This window comes from Hordeum vulgare, chromosome 1H (assembly GCF_904849725.1).
Source record: "Hordeum vulgare subsp. vulgare chromosome 1H, MorexV3_pseudomolecules_assembly, whole genome shotgun sequence".
Lineage (NCBI taxonomy): Eukaryota > Viridiplantae > Streptophyta > Magnoliopsida > Poales > Poaceae > Hordeum > Hordeum vulgare.
This window is the reverse complement of record NC_058518.1, coordinates 32,378,435-32,405,384: the sequence shown is the minus strand read 5'-3', so window position 1 is coordinate 32,405,384 and position 26,950 is coordinate 32,378,435. Positions and strand designations below refer to the sequence as shown.

At 50.5% G+C, this 26,950-nt stretch overlaps 1 protein-coding gene across 1 annotated transcript; it reads left to right on the top strand.

The window, feature by feature from the left end:
* Positions 1–24,126: 24,126 nt before the first annotated feature.
* On the top strand, positions 24,127–26,184 carry LOC123396121 (putative E3 ubiquitin-protein ligase SINA-like 6; the record flags this gene model as incomplete). Its single annotated transcript, XM_045091172.1, has 2 exons — positions 24,127–25,134; positions 25,429–26,184. Coding segments are annotated over exons 1-2 (906 nt in total), but the record flags the coding sequence as incomplete, so codon positions are not given.
* Between the last annotated feature and the right edge of the window lie 766 nt (positions 26,185–26,950).

Below are 26,950 nucleotides of genomic sequence, written 5' to 3'. Positions count from 1 at the left end.
TGACGACTTGATTTGTAGCCGCGATGTACAGAAGAAGGGGTTCTTTACTGAGCGGGGCAGTAACAGCCAGCTGGGTGGAAAGCAGGGCTGTGAGGTCGTCGAATGCGGTTTGGGCTTCGTCTGTCCACTCGAAGGTATCCGACTTCTTCATGAGTCGGTACAGAGGTAATGCCTTTTCGCCGAGTCGAGCGATAAACCTGCTCAAAGCCGCTAGGCAACCTATGAGCTTTTGTACGTCATGTACTCTTACCGGCCGCTCCACTCGAACAATGGTCCCGATCTTTTCGGGGTTGACATCGATCCCTCGTTCGGAAACGAAGAAACCGAGTAACTTCCCGCTGGGAACGCCGAATGAACACTTGGCTGGGTTGAGCTTGATATCATACCTTCGTAGGTTGGTGAGTGTTTCTGCCAAGTCAGTCAGCAGGTCAGAACCTTTGCATGACTTGACGACGATATCGTCCATATATGCCTCCACATTTCGACCAATCTGGTCTAGGAGGCATTTTTGGATCATTCGCATAAAAGTTGCTCCTGCATTTTTCAAACCGAATGGCATAGTGATGTAACAGAAGCACCTGAATGGGGTGATGAAAGATGTTTTTAATTAATCTGGACCATACACACGGATCTGATGATAGCCCGAATAGGCATCAAGGAAGGATAAGCGCTCGCAACCCGCAGTCGAATCAACGATTTGATCAATGCGGGGGAGCGGGAAGTGGTCTTTCGGACAGACCTTATTAAGGTGCTTGAAATCGATGCACATACGGAGAGACTTGTCCTTCTTGGGCACCATGACAACATTAGCGAGCCACTCGGAGTGGTGTACCTCGCGAATGAAGTTGGCTGCCAGAAGTTTAGCTACCTCCTCTCCGATTGCTTTTCTCTTGTGCGCGGCGGACCGACACAGGCGTTCTCGGACGGGTCGAGCGGCAGGATCCACATGCAGTCGGTGCTCAGCCAACTCCCTGGGTACACCTGGCATGTCAGCAGGCTTCCATGCAAAAATGTCCCAGTTCTCACGGAGGAATTGGATGAGCTCGGCTTCCTATTTTGGATCAAGGGTGGTGGAGATGTTTGTTGGGGCGGAGGTGGCATCCGTCGGGTGGATGCTTACTTTCTTCGTGTCTCCCGCCGACTGGAATGTGGACTCGGAAGCTGGCTTCTTTGAACGCATCAGGTCGGTGGGGTCGGCAATCTTCTTGTACTCATCCAACTCGAGCACAACCATCTGATGGTCTACAATTCTCGACCCCTGCTGCAGACACTCCTCGGCCCGCTGCTGATTGCCTGTGACAGTAATCACGCCTTCGGGACCAGGCATTTTGAGCTTCAAATATACGTAATATGGACGGGCCATGAAACGTACGTATGCCGGACGGCCCAGAATGGCATGGTATGCACTCTGGAAGTCTACCACCTCGAATGTTAACTTCTCTTTGCGAAAGTTCTTGTCAGAGCCGAAAACGACATCCAACGCAATCTGGCTGAGTGATTTGGCCTTTCTTCCTAGGACGACTCCATGGAATTGCATACTGCTCTCGCTAAGTCTGGACATCGGAATGCCCATTCCCTTGAGAGTATCGGCGTACATGATATTCAAGCCACTGTCGCCGTCCATGAGGACTTTGCGCAGCCTAACTCCTTCCACCACCGGGTCGACGACCAGAGCTTGCCTCCCTGGGGTGGGTACGTGTGCTGGGTGGTCTGACTGATCAAAAGTGATTGCAGTCTGTGACCACTTGAGGAACGTGGGAGTGGATGGGGTTGGCATGTTTACCTCCCTGTTGACCAGCTTCAGTCTAATTTTGCTTTCTACATCAGCAAAAATCATTAACGTTGCATGGACTTGAGGGAATGGATCCTCCTTGTCCTCATCATCTTGCTCGGTGTCTTTCTCACTCGGTTGTCCTTCACCAAATCCTTGGATCAGGAGGCGCCACTGCCGAGTGGTATGTTTCGGCAATATGACATTGCCTTCTTCATCCGTCTTCGTGTGGATTGGACACGGTTGATCAAGGATGGAATTTTCTGACTGTTTCTTCTTGGGGTGTACTGTGGTTTCCCCTTGCCTTTGAACTTAGCGTTTGTAACGACTGCCACCTCTGCTTGCGGAGTGGATTGGGCTTTTTGTTTCTGCTTCCGACTGTTGCTCCCATCTCCGTCGGCGACTGACTTATGCTTGCCGCTACGTATGCGGTCCTCCTCTTCGCCATTTGCATAGCGCGCGGCTATCTCCATCATCTTGCTCATGGAGATGTCGCTTGTCCGACCAAACTTCAGGTATAGATCTCTGTACCGAACGCCTGCCTTGAAGGCGGAGACTGCTTGGTGTTCTGTAACATTCTCCACCGTGTGGTAGAGGGTTGTCCAGCGCTGGATGAAATCACGCAAGGGCTCGTTTTGCTTCTGGACACAGTGCTAAAGCTATGTGAGACCAGCAGGGCGTTTGCACGTACCCTCGAAGGTCCTGATGAAGACTCGGGACAGATCTGCCCAACTGTAAATGCTTGATGGAGCTAACTGGTTTAACCAAGCTTGAGCCGAACCGTCGAGCATCAGTGGGAGATATTTCATGGCGACATGGTCATCTCCGCCACCGATCTGGACCGCCACTCTGTAGTCGTCTAACCAAGTTTCTGGTTTGGACTCTCCTGTGAATTTGCTGATTCCCGTCGCCAATCGGAAGTTGGGAGGGATGTCAGCCGAGCGAATGGCCCGACTGAAACACTCGGGACTAGAAACAACGGTACTGCTTCCACTCGGATGATCTCTATCGTGACCATCATGGTGGGCTCGGCTTCTATCAACCTTCTTCTGAGTGATATACCCTCTTGCATCAGGCCTTTGATCATGCGTGTCACCGCCCGAACGACGATCATCGTAATGCCGGGGTCCGTAAGGCCCACTCCGCGGAGGAGTACGCGAATGGCGACGATCTTCGGGATGAGACCGAATGGAAAGCGGGTTCCGACTTTGGTCCCTGGAACGATCGTTCCAGAGGCTGCCCCCTCTGCGATGCTGGTGAGAGCCGGGACTGAAAACCGACCGATGTGTGTTCGCTTGAACGGAACTGTTGTGGATCTTGTTGTGCGACTGGGAGACCGCCGAGTTTTGCTGCTGCGCCGTATGTAACAAGCACGGATCTGTTCGATTCCTCTACCAGCCTCCGAATCAGTCGGCTGGAGAGAATCGGCGATCCTGGCGGCTGCAGCCAAGTTGAGGATGGGTGTGCAGAACACCTCGACGTTGCTCTGGCGAGCGCGTCGAATCGAAGGCCGAGGGTGCTGACGACGAGCGCCGGATGATTCTCAGATCTCACGCCCGTTCCGACCAGTCCTGGAGGGACTTCCGTGGGAATCGGCCATGAGTACTTCGGCTGCAGGCCCGTGACCCTGATACTCGGAAGGTAGTTCAGTCGGAACTGACTCCAAGCACTGGGATGACCGCGGGACCACAACCGATTCGAGCACCGCCACTTGAAAGGACATGTTTTGCCGCGCTAGGGCGTGTCGCACCCAACACTGAAGCTACGAACGACCGGATCGCTTGTTGCGGCGCGTGACGGGGGCGAAGATCGACACCGGGGTCGATGGCTGGAGAAGAAGAACGCCGCGGGAACTGGCACGGAAGTGCGTAGCCCCGCGACTCGGAAGCGTCTCGATGTCGCGGGGTGCATCCTGAAGCCATGCCGAATCATCGGCGATGAAGGAGAGTGCACCGAAGAGGATCTCATGACCCATGCACAGATCTCCGCCGGATGACATGACGAAAAGATGAAATCGCAAACTCGCCGGAAGTCGCATAGACGCCTGCCCCACGGTGGGCGCCAACTGTCGTGGGTATAAGTCTGACAGTAGAAGTATGGGGTACGAAAGTATATGGCCAGAGCCTTAGCTACGGCGAGGATGTATGAGTTCAGGCCCCTCTACGGTGGAGGTAAAAGCCCTACGTCTCAGTGCTCTTGGGAGCTTTGTGTCGAGTGTATTAAGGGATTACAGCAAGTGCCAACCCATGTACCAGTGGTGAAGGGCGGCTTATATAGAGTGCGCTGCCCTTCATAATGGTCCGGTGGACAAGGGTGGAGTAGTGGCGAGTAAATGTTGGCGTTACTGGTAACGTAAGCCTTAAATGCTAGTTATGGTGTATGAAAACGTATGACCGTTGCCCTCTTGGGAGGCTACGATGTACATAGTGGATTCCAGTCGATACGTTAGACATGCTCCGAGTGGATCGTCGCCGACTGGATGATGGGGGCGTCCTTAGTTCAGTCGGAACTGTCTAAGGGCCTTGTCCCCTATGAAGGGTAGTCCTTGGGTAGGACCTATAGGGTAGACCTATGACTCTACCCTGGGACTATAACCCCATCACCTCCCGTTCCCCCGAGGGACTATATAAAGCCGGTGTCGCCGGCACGTCGCCTAGACTCGTTGCTCTCCTCTCTCTCCTCCTCTCCCCCGTCACCCCGCTGCTCCTCCCTTCCCCCGACCTCTCGCCTCGGCGATGGCGTACTCCGACAGCAGCAATTCCGGCGCCGGTGGTGGTGCCCCGCCGAGCATCTGGCCGTCGAGCCTTGACGATCCCGCATCGGAGGAGCTCCACCGCTACGCGCTGCTGGTTCCGCCGGGGTGCCGGCTCGCGAAGCTGTGGAGAGTCAACAAGGACGGCTATGCGATGATGGGGCCGGCCGCGACAGCGGAGGAGCTTCGGACCCATCACGGCGGACGCTACAACATCTACGGTCGGCACATATTTTGGGACGGCAAATCCTTCAACGACGTCATCAACCAGCACCGACGCGCGTCCGCGGCCGCGGGCAACCCCGTCAAACCCGGCGGCAGCCAGCGCCGCCCGAGGCGTCGGCCGTTAACCCCCCAGCCCCCGCCGATGGCCCCGCCTGTGGCCTCGCCGGAGGTTGACCTCCTGCCGGAGCAGGTTGTCCCCCGTGAGGACGGCGGCCCCGACGATTAACCGGGGCGGCTCGTTGCCCTGCGGGCCTTTTATGCGACGGTCGCGGCCACGGCGGTGGCGAGGGAGGACGCGGAGATCGCGGTGACGATCTAGGCGGCGGTGGTGGCACTGCCGGAGAATACGCAGTCCGTCGTCGAGGATGACAATGACGATATCGACTCGGACAACCTCGGCAACAGTTCCAACGACAACGATGGCGTGGACGGGGACGGCGCGGTGGAGGGGCCAAACGTCGTCTACCTCGACATGTTCGATTAGACTAGTTTTAGTAATATTTAATTAAATTTCGTTTTAAGTTTTGTAATGTTTAATTAAATTTCGATTTTAGTTTTAGTAATGTTTAATTAAAGTCGTGTTATGCTCGAATGTAATATGAATGAACTATGGTTATCTACCGAAGTTTTGTTATGTTATCTAAATTAAGTTTTGTTATTATTATTTATTCAAAATATTTAAAAAAATTGAAATATTTAAGAAGTTCGGCCTTCCATACAATTAAAAAAATATATGAATAGTTCATAAAAATGAAAAAAAAATCGTAGTACATACACATTGTTTTAAGACCATTATTAAATTACCTTATTTCGTCGGAGCATTATACCACGCGCGCAAATCTCTTGAAACGATGGACTCACTAACGCCGTTGGTTTATCTTGTAATTTTTGACATTTCATGCAATTTCTATGATATTTCATGTCCGACATCTGTTTTTGCATGAAAATTCACAAAAAAAGCACGGATTGTCAAAAACTAAAAAATTTGACGTGCCTCCTTGTAAAGTTCATTAGGAAGCATAGAAAAAAATTGGGCTTATCATGTCTGAACTACGAGAAGAAATTTGCCCCAAGATGGCGCATGCACCAACGGCTCTACATGTCCTACCATGGAGTTTGTTCATCGGGACCAGGGTTTGACAATGTCTTGATCACGCTGAGTATATCTGCATGTCTGTCATGAAGGATGCACACATTTGGCTTATTATGCACAAGTGTTATTTTCAACTGCCTGAAGAACCATGTCTAACTCTCGATGTTTTCGCTCTCCACAAAAGAAAATGCAAGTGGGACTACTTGATTTTTACCATCTTGACCTATGGTTGTGAGGGTCTGACCCTTGTACATGCCAGTGAGAGAAGTGACATCTACACATATCACCGGTCAAAAATGTTCGAAAGCTTCGATGCAGACACCAAAAGAGAAGAACAACCGATGCAACACCCTCATAGTTGGGAACTCTAGCAGGTACAAGTCTTGGATGTCGACATAGGTGCCAAGATTTCGGTTCTGCAGTGTCTAGAGGAGTCGCACAACAGAGTCATATGCATCAAAATACGAACCAAATCTGGTCTCAAGTGCCTTCTCTTAGCCCTCCAAGCCTTGCCATAAGAAATGTTGTACTTGAACCTGACGAAGACTTTTGTCTGGATAGCCTTAACTTCCATCGCTTTGCTCTTCACTATCTCGTTGTAAAGCAAGCGACCAGTGACCGTAAAAGTAAGGTTAGGATGATCTTGAGGGATACATGGAATAACACAACTATGATGAACTATGTCACTTATGATCCAGCTTGTGCTATACTTATGGAGATATCCATGCACCCTTGCGGGACAACCCCTGGTTTCTGCATACCATTGTCAAGTTTTTCCGGACTTGAAACATCAACTACAAAACCCTTTGAGTGGACATTGCCCAATCAATGATTGCATCCTTCAGAGCTTGTTTGTTTGGGTACAGGGCACATGTCGCAATGTTGTTCCCGTGATACTGTCAGGCAGAATCATGACCATCGTTCACAAACATTGCAGATGAGAAGTCATGATTCCATGATGCAGGAATAGGCGCTTGATGTGTGTTCTTTTCTTCATCTGACTCCGCGAAATCATCGGAAATATCACCTTATCTATCTTCTTCATGCATCTGGTTTTGTATGTGCCCGTCTATCTCGTCAGGATCCGCCTCACCGCTGACATAATCATCTACATTTCCTCCTTCTGCCTGACTACTCTGGCCTGCTTCGTAAACATCATCTCCAGCATGGGACGCATAATTTGACTTTGAATCATGCATCCCTTCACTGTTCTAGCCATAATGGTAACTACGTTCGGCATCACGTGCACTCACCGGCTTCAGCGCGGGGAGCAGTAAGGCGACAGGATTACATCCCCTACGCTCGCAAGTTTTTAACCAGTGCACCCACTGGTCGTCCCGCTCTATGTGCTTCAAATAAAAGTAAATATTTGAACTGGACCGGGTCTATGATGAATGAACACCGGCGGTGTGTGTTTCAATATTAAACCGTAAACATCCGGCCAGCCATTCTGTCAACTGACTAACACATCATGTTTCACGGAAAGTCGTTGGCACCTCAATGTACTGAAATTCACTAAGATCAGCTCCAATCTCATTTATTTGAACAGTATCAGGACCATAGTAAAAAACCTAACTTCACTAAATCAGACATCTCTGTTGACCTAAAATTCAACAAGGACAAATTTTAGAAAAAGACTGACCTAATTTTTTTCAAATAACTAAAAATTAGAAGACCTAAATATATTTTCCAAATCTACCGAAGCACCTAAAAATAATTAAACAACTTAATTGACAGACATAAATATATCCAAATCTACGGGGGTACCAACAAAAATAAACACAATATTTCGCATACCTAAAAATATTACACAACGCTACGGAAACGAATGTTGAATACCCTTGAAGCGTACAAAGAAACGACGAACGACGAACACCGTGAAAAAAGACGAACGCAGCAACCACCACCACCATCTCCAAATCCACCACAACCACCACCTTCACCCACACTCCACCACCACTCCCACCACCACCACCTCCACCACCACCAAAAAAAGATCAACACAACCACCACGAATTACCCCATTATGAGTGAGACGGATGACTTGGCTGTCCTAACCTTATACAATCAACTACGGTGGAAAATATGAGAAAAACGGCTAGGATTTAGTGTAGAGACGAGAGAGTTTTTGGATGGGGAGAGAAGAAAGAGGAGAAGGAGAGAAAGAAAGAGATCTCGAAGAAGGCTTTCGCCCCGCTTTATATATAAAGCACATAGTCTAGCATCCAGACAATACAAACCAACAGAGTGCAAACGTAAGAAATGTTGGGCACCAGCACAGTCCTGCCCAAGAAAGGAAAAGAAACAAAAAATGCCAACGGAGGGGCGGCTAAGGTGCAGCCGGTGGAGCGGCGAGCCTCCGGGCAGCCGCCATCAGCGCATCCAGGTATCGTTGAAGCCTACCGCAGTCTCGGGTCCTAACGAGCGGATGCCAGAGCTGCAAAAAGGCAAGGAATTTGAAGAACGAGTCAGAAGCGCGCCGCTGAAAGATCCTTTCAATCACCATTTTGTTGTGAGTAGTTCTAAGGGTCCACATCATAGCTGCGAATAGCAGCCAGAATAGTCGGCGCTTACGCCGACCTGGGTGGCCCGTACCTGCAGACAATCTGCAAGGTCAGAGGCCGCCCATTCCAGTCCCAGGGTCTCGCATACAAAGCACCAAAGGGCCTGTGCCGTGACGCAGGAGAACAAAATGTGAGAGACGGTCTCTGGGACATGGCACAACGAACAAATGTCGTTACCCGGACCATGGAGTTTCAACACCTCCGTCCTTGAAGGCAGACGATCTCGAAGAAGCTGCCAAACGAAAATCTTGATCTTCAGGGGCAACGGTGCCTTCCAAAGTGGGGATATCCACGGAAGGACAGGCATCCTGCACAAAGCCAAATAGGACGAACTAACGGAGAATTCTCCCGAGGGAGAAAGACTCCAGGAAACACTATCTCTGGACGACGAGGTCGGGAAGGGAACCACTGCGTGCAGGAGTTCCCAGTCCTGGACCTCAGCAGGGCCGAGGGGGCGGCGGAACGCAACCTGCCATCCATTCTCCACAGCAGACGCAGACAAGGACGGCAGGGTCGTCGCAAATAGCAAAGAGCCTCGGGAAGCGCGAGCGTAAGGGCTCGCCATCCATCCAGGGGTCCAGCCAAAACTGGGTCTCTGCCCCATTACCCACCGAAATCCGCAGACCCAGTCTAATGTCGTTCTTGATGCCCTGAATGGATTTCAAGAACTGCGACCCAGACGCGAGCGAGCAGGCCAAGAGGCGCCTTCCCCGCAGGTACTTGGCCTCAATCAATTGGAGCCACAGCCACCCGTCTCCCTGCAGGATCCGCCACACCCAGCGAAGCATCAGAGCAACGTTCATGCGGCAGGAAGCTGGAATGCCCAAGCCTCCTCGGTCCTTTGGCAGGCAAATATCAGCCCATTTAACCTTGTGATATTTGGGTCTACCATCCCCTGCCTGCCAAAAGAACCTAGCCAACTCCTTATCAAAGGCGATGTGCACCCCTTCGGGCAGAATATACATCCCCATCATATACATGGGGAGGCTCGCAAGGTTAGAGCTAATGAGGACAGACTTGCTTCCTTTAGATGTGAACCTGCCACACGAGGGCTCCGCACGGGACGCTACTCGTCCCACAAGCGGATCAAACCCACTGACCAAAATCCTGGACTCGGCCAGAGGCATCCCCAAATAAGAGATGGGGAGGACAGCCAGTTTGCAGTTAAGGTTGTCCGCGATTCTGTGCTGCTCGGCCTCGGAGTAGCCCAGGACAACCACCTCACTCTTATCAAAGTTAATTTTAAGTCCAGACATTTCCTCAAAGCAAATAAAAGGAACTTAAGATTAGCAATGTCCGAGTCGGAGCCTGTGAACATGATCATGGTGTCATCCGCATATTGGAGGTGAGATACACCACCACCCGAGATGAGGTGACCAACCACCCCCTGAATATGTCCGGCGAGCTTTGCCTTATCCAGGATGCCGACGAGGGCATCGACAGCGAGATTAAAAAGCAGGGCGGAAATAGGGTCACCTTGCTTTACCCCCCCCTGGAAGCCTGGAAAAAGGGGCCCACTTCCCCATTTATATTGATCGCGGTGCTACCGGATCTAACCAGATGCATGATCCAGGAGCACCACCTCTCGTCAAATCCGCGACGTTGCATCACCATCCTCAAAAAGTACCAGTCCAGGCGGTCATACGCCTTCTGGAAATCCAATTTGAGGAAGACCCCCTTGAGTCCCTTGGACACCACCTCGTGGACAATCTCGTGGAGGGCAAGAATCCCATCATGAATCCGCTTGCCCTTCAGGAATGCGGACTGGAGGGGGTGAGCAATCCGTGCGGCCACAGTGGACAGCCAGGTGGCGCATACTTTAACAAATAGACGCGCCACCACGTTGATCACTGTGATGGGACGGAATTGCCGAATATCCGAGGCCCCAACTACTTTGGGGATGAGAGCATTGACGCCAAAGTTAAGCCTGCCTAAGTCCAGGGTCCCAATAAAGAATTCATGAAACATGGGCATGATGACCGGGCGCACGGTCTCCTAGAATCTCTGGAAGAAAACAACCGGGAGGTCATCCAGACCCGGGCCGAGCAAGCCTTCAAAGAGGCCACCGCCTGACCCACCTCCTCCGGGGAGAACGAAAGGGAGAGTTCCGCATTCTCCTCATCGCACACCTGATCGGCAAGCGGCCAGAAGTCGTTGCTACTGCAACAAAAGACCTTCCAACGGCGCCAGAAACACGTGTTGACGGGAGATTGTTCTTGTCTTGATTCTCCTCAGCAACGGCACCAGGAATCCTTCTGCTACGGCTATGCCTTTAGGGACTTCCTAGGAAAATATGCAAAGGATTTCCCCGTGGACTTGGAGCCTTACGTTGGTGTTCCCTCGAAGCAGAAAGGGTGATGTAGCGTAGCGGTGGTAAGTATTTCCCTCAGTTTTGAAAACCAAGGTATCGATCCAGTGAAGGAGTATCACAAGTGCCTGCACAAACACAAAGAACCTGCTCCCAACGCTATGAAGGGGTTGTCAATCCCTTATAGATTGTTCGCAAAGTGAGAACTGAAAGCAACAAAGTAACAAAGCAAAGTAAAAGCGGAGGTGTAAACGATAGATGTGAATAGACCCGGGGGCCGTAGTGTTTACTAGTGACTTCTCTCATGAAAGCAAGTAGACGGTGGGTGAACAAATTACTGTTGAGCAATTGATAGAACCGTGCAAAGTCGTGACGTCATCTATGGCAATGATTATATCTATAGGCATCACGTCCAAAACAAGTAGACCGATACTTTCTGCATCTACTACTATTACTCCACACGTCGACCGCTATCCAGCATGCATCTAGTGTATTAAGTCCAAAAGAACAGAGTAACGCTTTAAGCAAGATGACATGATGTAGATGGATAATCTCATATCAACGACAGAGCCCACCTTGTTACCCTTGATGGCAACTACTCAATGTGTGCCTTGCTGCCCCTACTGTCACTGGGAAAGGTCACCACATGGTAAGAACCCAAAACCAAGCACTTCTCCCATTGCAAGAATCATAGATCTAGTTGGCCAGAAAAAACCCAAGACTCGGAGAGACTTACAAGGATATCAAATCATGCATATAAGAAAATAGCAAAGACTCAAATATATATCATAGATAATCTGATCACAAATCCACAATTCATCGGATCTCGACAAACACACCGCTAAAGAAGATTACATCGGATAGATCTCCATGAAGATCATGGAGAACTTTGTATTGAAGATCCAAGAGAGAGAAGAAGCCATCTAGCTACTAACTACGGACCCATAGGTCTGAAGTGAACTACTCACGAGTCATTGGAGGGGCGATGATGATGATGAAGAAGCCCTCCAACTCCAAAGTCCCCTCCGGCAGGGCGCCGGGAAGGGTCTCCAGATGAGATCTCGCGGAAACGGAAGCTTGCAGCGGCGGAAAAGTATTTTCGAGGCTCCCCTGATTTTTTTCTGATTTTTAGGGAATATATAGGCGCAAGATCTAGGTCAGGGGGCGCCAGGGAGGCCACAAGCCTGCCCACCGCCGCCTCCCCCTGGTGGCGGAGTGGGAGCTTGTGGGCTCCCTGCAACACTCCTGGCTTGGCCCACAGGCCCCCTGATCTTCTTCCGTTCGGGAAAAAATCATTTCGGGGATTTTATTCCGTTTGGACTCCGTTCCAAAATCAGATCTGAAAAGAGCCAAAAACACAGAAAAAACAGGAACTGGCACTTGGCACTGAATTAATAAGTTAGTCCCAAAAAAGATATAAAAGGTACATAAAACATCCGAAGATGACAAGATAACAGCGTGAAACCATCAAAAATTATAGATACGTTTGAGACATATCAAGCATCCCCAAGCTTAACTCCTGCTCGTCCTCGAGTAGGGAAATGATAAAGAATGAATTTTTGATGCTTTCATGCTACCTAGCATAGATGTCCTTTGTAACTCCTCTTATGTGATGTGAATGTTCAGATCCATTAGATTCAAAACAATAGTTTGCTATTGACGTGGAAACAATAATAATTCAAGCAAACTAGCAAGGTAATCCTGAACTTTCAAAATAACAAGGCCAAAAGAAAGTTATCCCTACAAAAGCATATAGTCTGGCTATGCTCTATCATCATTGCACAACGAATTTAAATCATGCACAACCCCGGTATTGGCCAAGTAATTGTTTCACACCTTTACTTTCTCAAACCTTTTCAACTCTCACGCAATACATGAGCGTGAGCCATGGTTATAGCACTATAGATGGTGTGGAGTGTGGTGGAGGTTGCAAGACAAAAAAGGAGAAGATAGTCACATTAACTAGGCACATCAATGAGCTGTGGAGATGCTCATCAATAGATATCAATGTGAATGAGTAGGGATTGCCATACAAATGACGCACTAGAGCTAAGAGTATGTGAAAGCCCTTAATGAAAACTAGTGGGTGTGCATCCAACTTGCTTGCTCACGAAGACCTAAGGCAATTTTGAGGAAACCTATCATTGGAATATACAAGCCAAGTTATATAATGAAAATTTCTCACTAGCTATATGGTGGTGATAAAACGATAGACCCTCAATCATGAAGATCATGGTGCTTAATATGCACAAGTGTGGAAAAGTGGTAACATTGTCCCTTCTCTCTTTTTCTCTCATTTTTATTTATTTGTTTATTTGTGGGCTCTTTGGCCTCTCTTTTTTTGGTGGGCTTATTTGGCCTCTTTTATTTCCTCACATGGGACAATGCTCCATTATTGATGATCATCACACTTTCAACTCAAAACTTAGAGCAACAATGACTCTATATGGAATGCCTTCGGTAGTGTACCGTGACAATGATCTAGCATGGCATAGGCATTAATGGAAACATCATGCTAGCTATATTACGATCATGCAATGGCAATGTAGACGTCGTGGCACATGTCATGGTGGTAGTTGCATGGCAATATATCTCGGAATGACTTTGAAAAGGCCATAGTAGGTAGGTATGGTGGCTGTTCTGAGGGAGGCTAATGGTGGGTTTTGTGCACCGGCGAAAGTTGCACGGCACTAAGAAGATAGTGATGGTGGAAGGTGAAAGTGCATAAACCATGGACTCAACATTAGTCATGAAGAACTCATATACTTGTTGCAAAAGTTTTATTAGTAATCGAAACAAAGCATTCAACGGATACTCCTAGGGGAAGGGTTGGTAGGTATAAACCATCGCGCGATCCTGACCGTCACGCAAAGGATGACAATCAATAGACTAATCATGCTCAGATTTCATCACATAGCGGTTCACCATAAGTGCATGCTACGGGAATCACTAACTTCAACACAAGTATTTCTAGATCCACAACACCTTACTAGCATAACTTCAATATTACCATAACCACAACTCAAAACTAATTGAGATGAATTAAACTTCTCTAACTATTCAATGCACATGAAGGTGGAAGTTTTCGTATCCCTTTGGATAACTACCCCTTTTGAGACTACTTTCAAAGCATAGATCAACTACCAAGCCACGCACTGTTGTGCTCTAAAATATATAAGTGAAGCACATAGAGCAAAAGTATCTAGCTCAAAAGATATAAGTGAAGCACATGTGAGTTGAATTGTCTACCAAAAGATATAAGTGAAGCTCGACAAAATCACGGTGAGTGCATGTCTATCTCTCTAGGTGTGCATCAAGGATGATTGTGACACAAGAAAAATAAAAAACTCCTACGATACAAGACGCTCCAAGCAAAAACACATAACATGTGGTGAATAAAAATATAGCCCCAAGTAACGTTACCGATGGATTGAAGACGAGAGAGGGGATGCCTTCCCGGGGCATCCCCAAGCTTAGGCTTTTACGGCATCCTTGAATCTCTTGGGGTGCCTTGGACATCCCCAAGCTTGAGCTCTTTCCACTCTTTATCTCTTTGTCCATAAGAACTTCATCCAAAACTTGAAAACTTCACAACACGAAACTTAAACAGAAACTCGTGATAACATTAGTATGAGAAAGCAAACCATCACTTCCTTAGGTACTGTAGAAAACTTAAATTCTACTTGTGCTGATGTTGGGTTACTGTATTTTCAATCTTCCATGGCTAATACCCCCGATACTATCCATAGTTTCATCAAAATAAGCAACCAACACAATAAAAACAGAATTTGTTCACAGCAGACCAGTCTGTAGCAATCTGTATATTTCGTATACCTATGGTACTCCAAAAATTCTGAAACATTAAGACAGTCTGAATAATTTGTGTAGAAATCAGCAGCAAAAAGAATCAACTCAAAACATCTTACAGAAAAAAAATGAAAATTTTATTTGTGAGAAGAAAGTTTATGTCTTTTCCAGCATGACCAAACGATCATCCCCAAGACTAATCATAACGATTTTGCTTGGCACAAACGCAAAAAGAAACACAAAAAAACACAATCATAACAGAATTATGAAAGTGCGGAAAACACAAAACAGAAAGAAAAAGGGTAGATTCGTTGGGTTGCCTCCCAACAAGCGCTTTTGTTTAACGCCCTTAGCTAGGCGAAAGGTGATGGAATCACGTATAGTCATCTTTGGTGCTCAAACCACAAGTAGCCCTCATCATAGATTCATAAGGAAATCTTATTTTATTTCTAGGAAAGTGCTCCATGCCCTTCTTTAAAGGAAATTGAAATCTAATATTCCCTTCCTTCATATCGATGATAGCACCAATAGTCCTTAGGAAAGGTCTACCAAAAATAATGGGACATGAAGGATTGCAATCTACGTCAAGTACAATGAAATCCACGGGTACATAGTTCTTATTTGCAACAATAAGAACATCATTGATTCTTCCCATGGGTTTCTTGACAGTAGAATCCGCAAGATGCAAATTAAGAGAACACTCTTCAATCTCATGAAAACCAAGAATATCACATAAAGACTTTGGAATCGTGGAAACACTAGCACCCAAATCACACAAAGCATTGCAATCATAGTTTTGATCTTGCTTTTGATAGTAGGTTCCCATTCATCATGAAGTTTTCTAGGTATAGAGACTTCTAATTCGAGCTTCTCTTGAAGAGATTTCATCATAGCATCTACGATATGCGCGGTAAAGGCTTTGCTTTGGCTATAAGCGTGTGGAGAGTTTGCAACGGATTGCATCAAAGAAATGCATTCAAACAAGGAGAAATTATCATAATTGAATTCCTTGAAATCCAAAGTGGGAGTTTCATTACTACCCATAATTTTGATTTCTTCTACTCCACTCTCCACACCTTTATCATCAAGATAGGTGGACTCCGAATCATTGGGGCGTTTGTCAACCAAAGTGGATTCATATTCAGCCCCTCCATAAATAGGTTTGACACGCGAAAACAAAGATTCAAGAGGAGACACACCAAGCACTTTAAGATCTTCGTGATTTGCATCACTAGAACGCACCCTTTTAAACCATTCATGCCTAGCACGAATTTGGGCGGTTCTTTCTTTGCTCTCATTCATGGAGACACGCATAGATTTCAAAGTTTCATCCAAGTTGACCTTGGGAGGAGCGCATCTAACTTTCAAAGCATCAATATCACAAGACATCCTATCAACGCTCTTAGCCAAATCGTCAATTTTGAGTAGTTTTTTCTCTATGGACGCATTGAAAAACTTTTGAGAGTTGATGAACTCTTTGATATTACTCTCTAAATCAGAGGGTAATTTGTTGTGATTTCCACAAGTGTTGTTGCAGGAATTGCCATAGTTGTTAGAGGAGTTACTAGGAAAAGGCCTAGGAACATAGTTTCCTCTAAAAGCATTGTTGTTGCCAAAATTGTTCCTACCAACAAAGTTCACGTCCAAACTAGCGTTGCTACTCTCAATCAAAGATGATAGTGGCATGTCATTAGGATCTACGGTAGCGTTTCTACAAGCAACCAAATTCATCAACTCGTCCATCTTAGCACTAAGCGAGTTAATCTCTTCTATAGCGTGCACCTTTTTGCTAGCAGGCGACCTTTCAGTGTGCCACTGAGAGTAGTTGGTCATGATATTGTCTAGGAGTTTTGTAGCATCTCCTAACGTGATTTCCATGAACGTTCCACCTGAGGCGGAGTCCAAGATATTGCGAGAAGCGAAATTCAAGCCAGTGTAAAAGATTTGTATAATCATCCACAAACTCAAGCCATGAGCGGGACAATTTCTAATCATAAGCTTCATCCTCTCCCAAGATTGTGCAACGTGTTCATGATCAAGTTGCTTGAAATTCATGATATCGTTACGTAAGGAGATGATCTTAGCCGGCGGAAAATACTTGGATATGTAAGCATCTTTGCACTTACCCCAAAAATCGATACTATTTTTAGGCAAAGAAGAAAACCAAGTGTTTGCGCGATCTCGCAATGAGAAAGGAAAAAAGTTTCAACTTAATCATGTCATTATCAACATCTCTTTTCTTTTGCATATCACAAATCTCAATGAAGGTATTGAGATGGGATGCGGCATCTTCACTAGGAAGGCCAGAGAATTGCTCTTTCATAACAAGATTCAGCAAAGCTGCGTTGATTTCATACGATTCCGCACTAGTGGTGGGAGCAATCGGAGTACTAATAAAATCATTATTATTAGTGCTCGAGAAGTCGCAAAGTTTGGTGTTTTCAGCCATGATGACTTCAACAAACAAACAAGCACACAAGCAAGCAAGAAAACTGGCAAAGAAAAACGACAAAGGCAAAAGAAAACGGCAAAGGAGAAAGGCAAATGAAAACGGCAAATGTGAAGTGGGGGAGAGGAAAACGAGAGGCAACTGGCAAAAAAGTAAATGCAGGAGATGAGTTTGTGAGGCCTACTTGGATAGATCTCTCCTGCCCGGCAACGGCGCCAGAAATACTTCTGCTACTGCAACAAAAGACCTTCCAACGGCGCCAGAAACACGTGCTGACGGGAGACTCTTCTTGTCTTGATTCTCCTCAGCAACGGCACCAGGAATCCTTCTGCTACGGCTACGCCTTTAGGGACTTCCTAGGAAAATATGCAAAGGATTTCCCCGTGGCCTTGGAGCCTTGCGTTGGTGTTCCATCGAAGCGCAAAGGGTGATGTAGCATAGCGGTGGTAAGTATTTCCCTCAGTTTTGAGAACCAAGGTATCGATCCAGTGAAGGAGTATCTCAAGTGCGTGCACAAACACAAAGAACCTGCTCCCAACGCTATGAAGGGGTTGTCAATCCCTTATAGATTGTCCACCAAGTGAGAACTGAAAGCAACAAAGTAACAAAGCAAAGTAAAAGCGGAGGTGTAAACGATAGATTTGAATAAACCCGGGGGCCGTAGTGTTTACTAGTGGCTTCTCTCATGAAAGGAAGTAAACGGTGGGTGAACAAATTAATGTCGAGCAATTGATAGAACCACGCAAAGTCGTGACGTCATCTATGGCAATGATTATATCTATAGGCATCACGTCCAAAACAAGTAGACCGATACTTTCTACATCTACTACTATTACTCCACACGTCGACCGCTATCCAGCATGCATCTAGTGTATTAAGTCCAAAAGAACAGAGTAACGCTTTAAGCAAGATGGCATGATGTAGATGGACAATCTCATATCAACGACACAGCCCACCTTGTTACGCTTGATGGCAACTACTCAATGTGTGCCTTGCTGCCCCTACTGTCACAGGGAAAGGTCACCACATGGTAAGAACCCAAAACCAAGCACTTCTCCCATTACAAGAATCATAGATCTAGTTGGCCAGAAAAAACCCAAGACTCGGAGAAACTTACAAGGATATCAAATCATGCATATAAGAAAACAACAAAGACTCAAATATATATCATAGATAATCTGATCACAAATCATCAATTCATCGGATCTCGACAAACACACCGCCAAAGAAGATTACATCGGATAGATCTCCATGAAGATCATGGAGAACTTTGTATTGTAGATCCAAGAGAGAGAGAAGAAGCCATCTAGCTACTAACTACGGACCCGTAGGTCTGAAGTGAACTACTCACGAGTCATTGGAGGGGCGATGATGATGATGAAGAAGCCCTCCAACTCCAAAGTCCCCTCCGGCAGGGCGTCGGGAAGGGTCTCTAGATGAGATCTCGCGGAAACGGAAGCTTGCGGCGGCGGAAAAGTATTTTTGAGGCTCCCCTGATTTTTTTTCTGATTTTTAGGGAATATATAGGCGCAAGATCTAGGTTAGGGGGCGCCAGGGAGGTCACAAGCCTGCCCACCGCCGCCTCCCCCCTGGTGGCGGAGTGGGGGCTTGTGGGCTCCCTGCAGCCCTCCTGGCTTGGCCCACAGGCCCCCTGATCTTCTTCTGTTCAGGAAAAAATCATTTCGGGGATTTTATTCCGTTTGGACTCCGTTCCAAAATCAGATCTGAAAAGTGCCAAAAACACACACAAAAACAGGAACTGGCACTTGGCACTGAATTAATAAGTTAGTCCCAAAAAATATATAAAAGGTACATAAAACATCCAAAGATGACAAGATAACAGCGTGAAACCATCAAAAATTATAGATACGTTTGAGACGTATCAGTCGTCACAAAGGGAAGAGCCTCCCCGCGGCTCAGCCGAGAAAAGCTCCTTATAGAAGGAGTAAATATGAGATGAGATCTCCTCTGGGCTCTCCAGAAGGGCATCCCCATTCCGGAGGAAAGGTATGACGCATTTTCGCCTACGGCCATTAGCGATGGCCTAAAAGTAGGCGGTGTTTGCATCCCCCTTCACAAGCCAGTTCTGGCCTCCTCGACGCTGCCAGAACAGTTCCTCACTTTTCAAGATGTCCATGAGAGCGGCGTCGAGGGAATATCTGCGGGCCCAGTCATCCGGGGAAAGACCTGGCCCGTCTGCCAAGTCATCTAAGGCCTTAATATGACCCAGCAGGTCCCCTTTATGGGCCCGGAGGTCAGCGCCCAGATTCGCACCCCATCCCTTCATGGCTTGGCGCGCCCGCTTCGCACTGTGGTGCCAGATGTCCACCGCACAGAAGACACGCAGCGGGGAAGCGGCCGCAAGGAGCCAGCGGTCATGGACCAGCTCACGGAAGCCAGGCTGCTCCAGCCAAAACGTCCCAAAGCGGAAGCGACGGGATCTAGGGGGGGAACCATCCCCCGATGAGAAGATCAGCGGCGTATGGTCGGAGCCAATCTGGATGACCGCCTTAAGGCCACACAGAGGGAACATCACTTCCCATTAGGGAGACACAAAGATCCGATCCAAAACACTCCGGATGGGGTTCGCCTGTTTATTAGACCACTTGAACCTAGCCCCTATCTGGGCTATCTCACGTAGCGCCAAGTCCGCAATGCAGTCGTTGAAAAGACGCATTCAGGGCCTATCCACATTTGGAGAGCTTTTGTCTGAAGCCCACCTAATGAGGTTAAAGTCGCCGGCCACAACCACCAGAGTGGTGCATCTCTCCACCTTGTTCCTCAACTCTGCAAGGAACTCCGCCGAACGGCCATGGTCCGCCGGACCATAGACGATGATCACCTCCCAACTGAGGTGAGCCCGTCGAACGGTGATGGCCATACTCACGAAGAACTCTCCTCGGTCCATGTCCTCAACCGAGAACGCGTCTTCCCTAACACCAAGCAAGATTCCCCCAGAGTGGCCCGTCGCAGGGAGCCACTGCCAGGCGAACTGGTGACAGGAGAGGCTTTGGAGCTCGAGCATGCTAAAGTCCTGACGAATCGTCTCTTGCAGACCCACTATGTCAATCTCTTCCTGACGCATATATTCAATGAGCTGCCGTCGCCGGCCAGAGAGGCCGAAGCCCCTGATGTTCCAACATAGGAGCTTCATTTAATAACCTCGTCTGGATTCCTAGGCCCCGCAAGCGAGGCCGAGCTAGCCCGCCCGCCGACCACAGGGCGGGGGAGATCCTTAGGTGGCCGACCCCGGCGTCCCCGAGCAGAGGGGGCGGCAGAGGCGACAGGGCCAGGGGAGGAAGATCTGGGGCCGGACCCGCACACCTCGCGGCGGGTCTCGGTGGGGTTAAGATGGGTGGGAGGGCGCCCCCTGGGCTCCCGGGCATGTGGGAGCCCAGCCATGGGCTTCACAGTCCCACCGGTCAGCGCGGATGCACCACCATCCCTAGTCTCTCTATGACCAGGTACGGGGTGCACCGGGGGAGAAGGGGGGTCTGCACAAGCAGTGAGGCAACGGGCTTCCGCCACCGCCCCCTCAAGCCTCTCTTTCGCACACAAGGCGGAGATCTTCTCAAGAGGGGGGCCTTTCTCCCCCCGGAATACAATACCACTATCCGCAGCCACATTCGCCAAAAGGGGCACCATATCGCTAGTAAGCACAGAGAAACGAGAGCCAGAGGAAGAGGGAGGGAGAGGGGAGGACGTACCCAGAAACAGATCACGGGTCGCAGCACGACGGGATGCCAGCTCAGGAATCGTGGGGATGTGGCCATCCTGGAGGATCCGGGATTGGCTGATCCGCGCGCTCTGTCGCGCCGCCACCACGGGGGAGGCGCCCTCACGGAGCCTCGAACGAGGCGCAGGAGGAGTCTCAAACACCCAGCCGAGGTCGGCGGCCGGAAGAAGGCCCGTGTCCGGGGACCCTAGGGTTGGGGAAGGAGGGGACCCCGGAGAACGCGAGTAGCAGACCACCCCGGGCGAGCTGGAGACGAGGCAGGGCACACATCCATACCCACACTCACCCCCTCCTCGGCGACGACGGTCGGGTCAGCAGCGCCAGGGGGAAATCCCAATGACTACTGCCGCCACCGGCACCAAAGCAACGACCGGGGTCTCCCCTGCAAGCCCTGACGGTCCAGCTGCCGAAGAGTCAAGGTTGCGCTGCCCATCGGACGGTGCAGGCGGAGCCCCTCCATCATCACCATCACCCTCGGAAGAGGAACCCTCCTCCGAAGAGCCCCCTCGTCATCAAGCCCCCCGTCGCCCGGCTCTGGGACAGCCTCGGCCGGGCCTAACGGGTCCACTGGAGCTGGGGACTCGAGCTCGAAGGTAAGGCGCCTGCCCTTGGTACCGAAGTAGAAGACCAAGGACAGGCCATCGATCTCAGCACGAGCCGGGCAGAGGATCTCAATGCGAGCAGGGCCATCATCCTCAAAAGATGCCAGGTCGGCGGTGATCAGCTTGCCCACCGGCTCAAGGATTGCTTTCAAGATGTGGGTAAGCTTGCCACCCCTCGGAGCCGCGCACCCTCCCCTCGGGAGGCCATAGACGAGGACCCACACCTTCTCCAGGGGTGGTACGGGGTCAGGCTCCGCGGCCGCCGCGTGGACGGAAATCAGGAACTTGTTGAGGGGACAGCGGATGAGGTCATGAGAGCAGACCCGAAGGAGCTCAGTCGAGGGGAAGGGGACTGAGAAGACGAGAGGAGCAGTCTCAGTCACCTCCCACGCGAAGTCGGAGTCTCAAAAATATCCGATGTCAGCCGCAAGCTCGGCCGTGATCAACAGTCCAACCGGGGTGGCCTGGTCGGGAGCCAGGGTGACCGTAGCCAGGTGAGGCCGAGCCACCTCCTCCTCAATCTCTGCATCCACGAAGTAGAAACTCCCCCGCTCAGTCCCATATCCAAGGTAGGTGAGGGTCGTGGGGCACCGCGGGAGGGGGGGCTCGCACTCCGAGCGGAAGTGACCAGCGCATCCACAGTTGATGCACATAGTGTCCTCACGGGAGCGTTGACAACTAGCCCGAGCGGGGAGATCCAGAGCCTCCTACTCAGGAGCCCCCGGTGGCGTCGGGCAGCCAGCACCCCCAGGAATAGCAGCAACGGCCTTCTTCTTCTTTGACTTCTTCTTCTTCTTAGCCGGAGCCAGGACGGGCATGGGAGCCACAGGCGGGGCCTCTGGGGACACGCGCCTAGGAGGGCCAACGTCCCGGCGCCAGTCCGCACCCTTCGCCCGGGAGGAGCACCAGTCAGAGCGGCGGTCCTCATCACCGCGCCGCATATGCGGAGCGCCCCGCCACTCATCCCGACGGTGGTCCTGGCGATCCCGCCGCCATGTGGACGCCGAGGACCTGTGAGCAGGGGCACGAGCCGGGGGAGCGCGCGGAGCAGGCTCGTCCCGAGGCCGAGACACCGGAGGAGGGCGCGCCACCAACTCCGCACGAAGAGCCGTCTCACGGTCTACGTCGGAGATGGAGGATCGGGCGGCCTCCTGACGGCGAATGTCCCCCGGAGAGCCCGGTAGGGGCAGGCGGGGGTCCCGGTCCGGGTCCCGAGGTGGTGGGGGCCGTGGAGGGAGGTTCTGGAGTAGTATTCCGGGGACCTCCCTGGCCGGTTGGAACCCCCATGGCCGGAGCGCGAAGAGACAGCGCCCATGCCCCCCTCCTGGGCAAGGTCACGAGGGGTCGGAGCATGGAGGTGCCCCTACTCAGCCGGGAGAGGCCGTTTCGGCCGGGTCTGGCCGTCCCCGACTTGGCGAGTCATCAGGGCCTCCCGGTAGGAGCACCGCGGGGAGGGGAGGGCGAGGAGAGAAGGCCGCCGGACAGGGGCCGAGGGAGTGGGCTCGGCGTCGGCTACACAGGCAGGCAGGAGAACGGACGAGGGGGAGGAGAGCCCGGGCCAGCCGGCCGCCGGGACGAGTCGAGTGGGACCTGGAGCGCGACGGGAACGCAAGCACCCGACGAGAGAGACGCGCGACGCGTAGAGCGGGACGAGGCGGACACTCGGGGTGGCGGCGGCGCACGAGGGGCAGGGGAAAACCTAGCCCCGTGCCAGTCCGCCCACCGCAGGCCTGGGCCGGGATGCGAACGCTTGGGGAGGCCCTGGTGGACATCGGCCCACCGTCGATTTATCCGCGCGAGAACGCGGGACGCGCGTCGGGAGGCCCAGGCCATCTCGCTAGCTGAGATGGGCCTAGGCCCCATCCGCATCGGCCCAGGGGGAAAACCGGACCACCCGCCCGTCAGCCTGCCCGGAGAGCTAGGGCATGGGGACGGGGACGGACGAGGCGCCCGGGCGCCACCCGCCACCGCTGGCACCGGCGCCGCCGCCACAGGAGGCAGGGCACCAGCGCCTAGTCGGGGCTCGCGGGGGCCCTCACCGGCGGCCGCCATGGGGGACAACTCAGGCTGCACATCGGCTCGGGCCGAGGAGGGGAGAGGGGGTACTACATGGGGCCTGGGCACAGGCGACCGCCGCCCGACCTCCTTCACCGGCCACCGGCGGGCAGGGCGCGCCGCAGCCAGGAAAGAGCCGAGTTGCGGTGGCGCCAGAGACACAGGCAGCTCCAGTCGGCCGTCTCCATCCGAAGAAACCTCCAACTCATCAGGGTCGGGATCTTCCGCCCAGTCCGCCCACCGTCGCGCCGACCAGGGGAAGCAGAGGGAGGGCGCCCCCGACGGGGGAGGCTGAGGCATCGGGCTCAGGCAGCAGGCCGGCCAGACGCCGTCAGAGGGCCACGCACAGCATCATCTCCATCCTTCATTCGCAAGCAGTGGAGATCCCCCGTACACAGTTGATATGGATGGAAGAAATTACTAATATACCAGAAAGAAAGAGATAAGGAGGAGGAGGAGGAGGAAGGCGAGGGAGGAAGCTGGCTGGCTCAGATCGGCCACCTATCGGCCTCGCCAAGGCAGAAAGGCCCATCGGCCACGCCAGGGCCGACTGGCTCCCCTCCAGGCCGAGTGGGCGCGAGCGACGTGGCCCGGCCAATAGTGGCCTACCACGTGCCCGACTGGGGGCTAATCGGTCACACCAAGACTGATAGGATGCAATATTTTTCGAAATCAATAAGAAAAGCAATATTTTAAAAAATATAGCCCTAAGGCCCATATTCCAGCTCGTACACCTCTGGCCTCTCGCGCTTCCAAACCCTGCTGCCGCCGTCGCGCGCGCCTCCTCTTCCCCGCTCCATCTTTCCGATCAGGCTCAGGTCGACGAGTGCGGGCGGTGGGGTCCGTACGTCGGAGAGCTCGCCGGCAAGGGACGATCAGTCTTCTCCCCTCTTTCTTCGGAGTAGGGTCACCCGAGGCAAGCGGTCTCCTCTCCGGCGCGCGGCGCCACCATCAGGAAACGGCGACCTCGAGGCCGACCAGGTCTTGCGGTGGTTAGACAACGTGGGGGGGCAGGTAGTTCAGGTTACGGCTGCGTCCTTCTGGATTTGTAACCTTCCTCGATTGCCAGGGTCGCACTGCCTGCCTCTGAATCTGAAAAATCTCTTGTTTATACGGTTTATTTGTCAGATTACTTGCATATATGCATCGCCCGCTCGCCTAATAATTTACCGCTATTATATCGTGCGACGTGCAAATTTTCTCAAATACTTTCTTCTTCTCCAAACAAGAAACCAACATACGTGTTAAATTGCAGTTTAATTACTAGTTTTGTTGGTTAATTAGGGCGCATTTAAGTGTTTGATTGTTTTGTTGCTTTTCCTTTTGATATTGTGTTTAATTGCAGTTCAACTGTTTTGTTGGTTAATTAGGGCGCCTGTAAATACCTGATTGTTTCTTTGCTTTTCCTTTGGTATTTTACCCAAAACAATTGCCTTTCTAGCTTATGCCTACCGCACCAGACCAACTACCGGTTCCATGACTTTTGTCAGTGCATCTCCTGGAACAGGTGAAAGGAGCAGTGAGATTGTGTTGATCAATAGGTTTGGATCTCGGTTGCGTCTGCGATTCTAGCAGTACACACAAAGCAAGATAGTGCGGGCACCTTGGAATTTTGTTGTCAAATGGCGATCAACGGTAGTAGCTCCAGCAAGAGAAAGGTTGAAGCCCGGCCAGAGGGGGAGAGCAGTTCCAAGAAGCTGAATGTCACCGTTGGGTTCGAGACCCTTGACTGTACTATCTGCTTTGTGCCCCTCAGGCCTCCGATATTTCAGGTACCAAATCTATGTGCGTGTGTTCACTTGTCTTTGAACGCAAGCTTTTATTTCATTTATGATGAAGCAGAAGTTAGAAGTAGAGCTTTAATGAATCTATTGTTGGATGTTGTGCTGCTTAATTACTTGGAAAGAAAGTGTTTCTTGTAAACGTTACATAATACTAGCTATGTTGGTTCAAACAATGGAATGTGCGGTAGTAACCTATATCATGTTGTCGTGTAGTATTCCAATTTTTTGTTTCTGGTAAAAATTATTCTTACGAGGATCCAATTAATTCTTTCTATTCTGCAGTGCTCTGTGGGGCATTTCATATGCTTCGAATGTAAGGATCAACTCGACTACAAGTGCCCCACGTGCTATATCAAAACTTCGTTCAAGCGCTGCTTTGGAATGGAACATGTCGTCCAGTCAGTCACAGTTGCTTGCTCCAATGACAAGTACGGATGTGCGGAGAAGGTCACCTACTACCAGAAAGAAGAACACAAGAAGGCATGCCCGAATGCCCCATGCTTCTGCCCCGAGTCCGGTTGCGAATTGGCTGGGCCAACAAAGGTGCTCCTGGACCATTTAACTACCCAGCACAAGTGTCCATCTACAAACCTTCCAGACTCTGGCACGGTGTGTCTCCGCCTACAGCCGGGCTTACATGTTCTGCAATGCACTGACACCAGCTACTTTTTCTTGCTCAACATGGCATCGGAGCCCTTTGGACATGCCATCTCCGTCGTTTGCGTCCAACCAAATGTTACGGAATTCAGGTTCGTGTGTAATATGAGCTATGACTGCATAACGACCGGCTGTTGTGGAAGTGCAAGCTGCCACATAAGGAGCTCTTCACTCTCCGATGGGCTTCCGACAGTGTATGACTTGATACTTCCCAAGGGCAAGGTTTCTGATGGTGAAAATGGCATCATGCTGAAAGCCACCATTCATCGTCAACCTTTAGGTCTCGGCAGATCTTGTTTTCGAGAATTGGGTCCAATTCCTGCACTTGAACAAAGGCCCGATACTTATGATGTTGAGGAGAAGGATGATGATGATGAGGAGGAGGAGGAGGAGGAGGTGGAAGATGATGAGGTGGAGGATGATGAGGAGGAGGAGGAGGGTGAGGTGGAAGATAATGATAATGATGATGAAGAGGAGGTGGCGGATGATGAGGAGGAGGAGGGTCAGGTGGAGGATAATGATAATGATGATGAAGAGGAGGTGGCGGATGATGATGAGGAGGAGGAGGAGGGTGACGTGGAGGATAATGATAATGATGATGAAGAGGAGGTGGCGGATGATGATGATGATGAGGAGGAGGAGGTGGCGGATGATGATGATGATGAGGAGGAGGAGGTGGCGGATGATGATGAGGAGGAGGAGGAGGACTAGGAGATATACCTTGAAGTCTCAGCAGTCAGGAGACCCCGTCTTTGAGGAAATGCCCGACTCCTGCTGTTCAACGAACATCCTGCCCTCTCTCTTCTTTTTGCGGGGGAGCGAAGATCCTACTCTGATACTGATGACGAGGATAATACAGCTTTAAGTACCAGCCTTGTTTTGAGAATTGGTCCAGATCCTTTTGCTGGGTTTTCTTCTTCTGCCTCTTTTTTACCTTCTAGGCTTTCTGTAGCTTTTCATTTTAAAATCAGCTATCTCAGCTGATTGATGTCGTTAGCTCTGTATCCATATCTTAAACTCGAAAATGTCGTTACCTCAGAAATGTATTAGCCTTGCTCGTTTATGCTAAAGGCTTAGCGTGGACTTGCTGCCATTTGCCTGGCCTTCGAGGTTCTGGTTCGACGATATACATGTCAAGTCCTTCTGG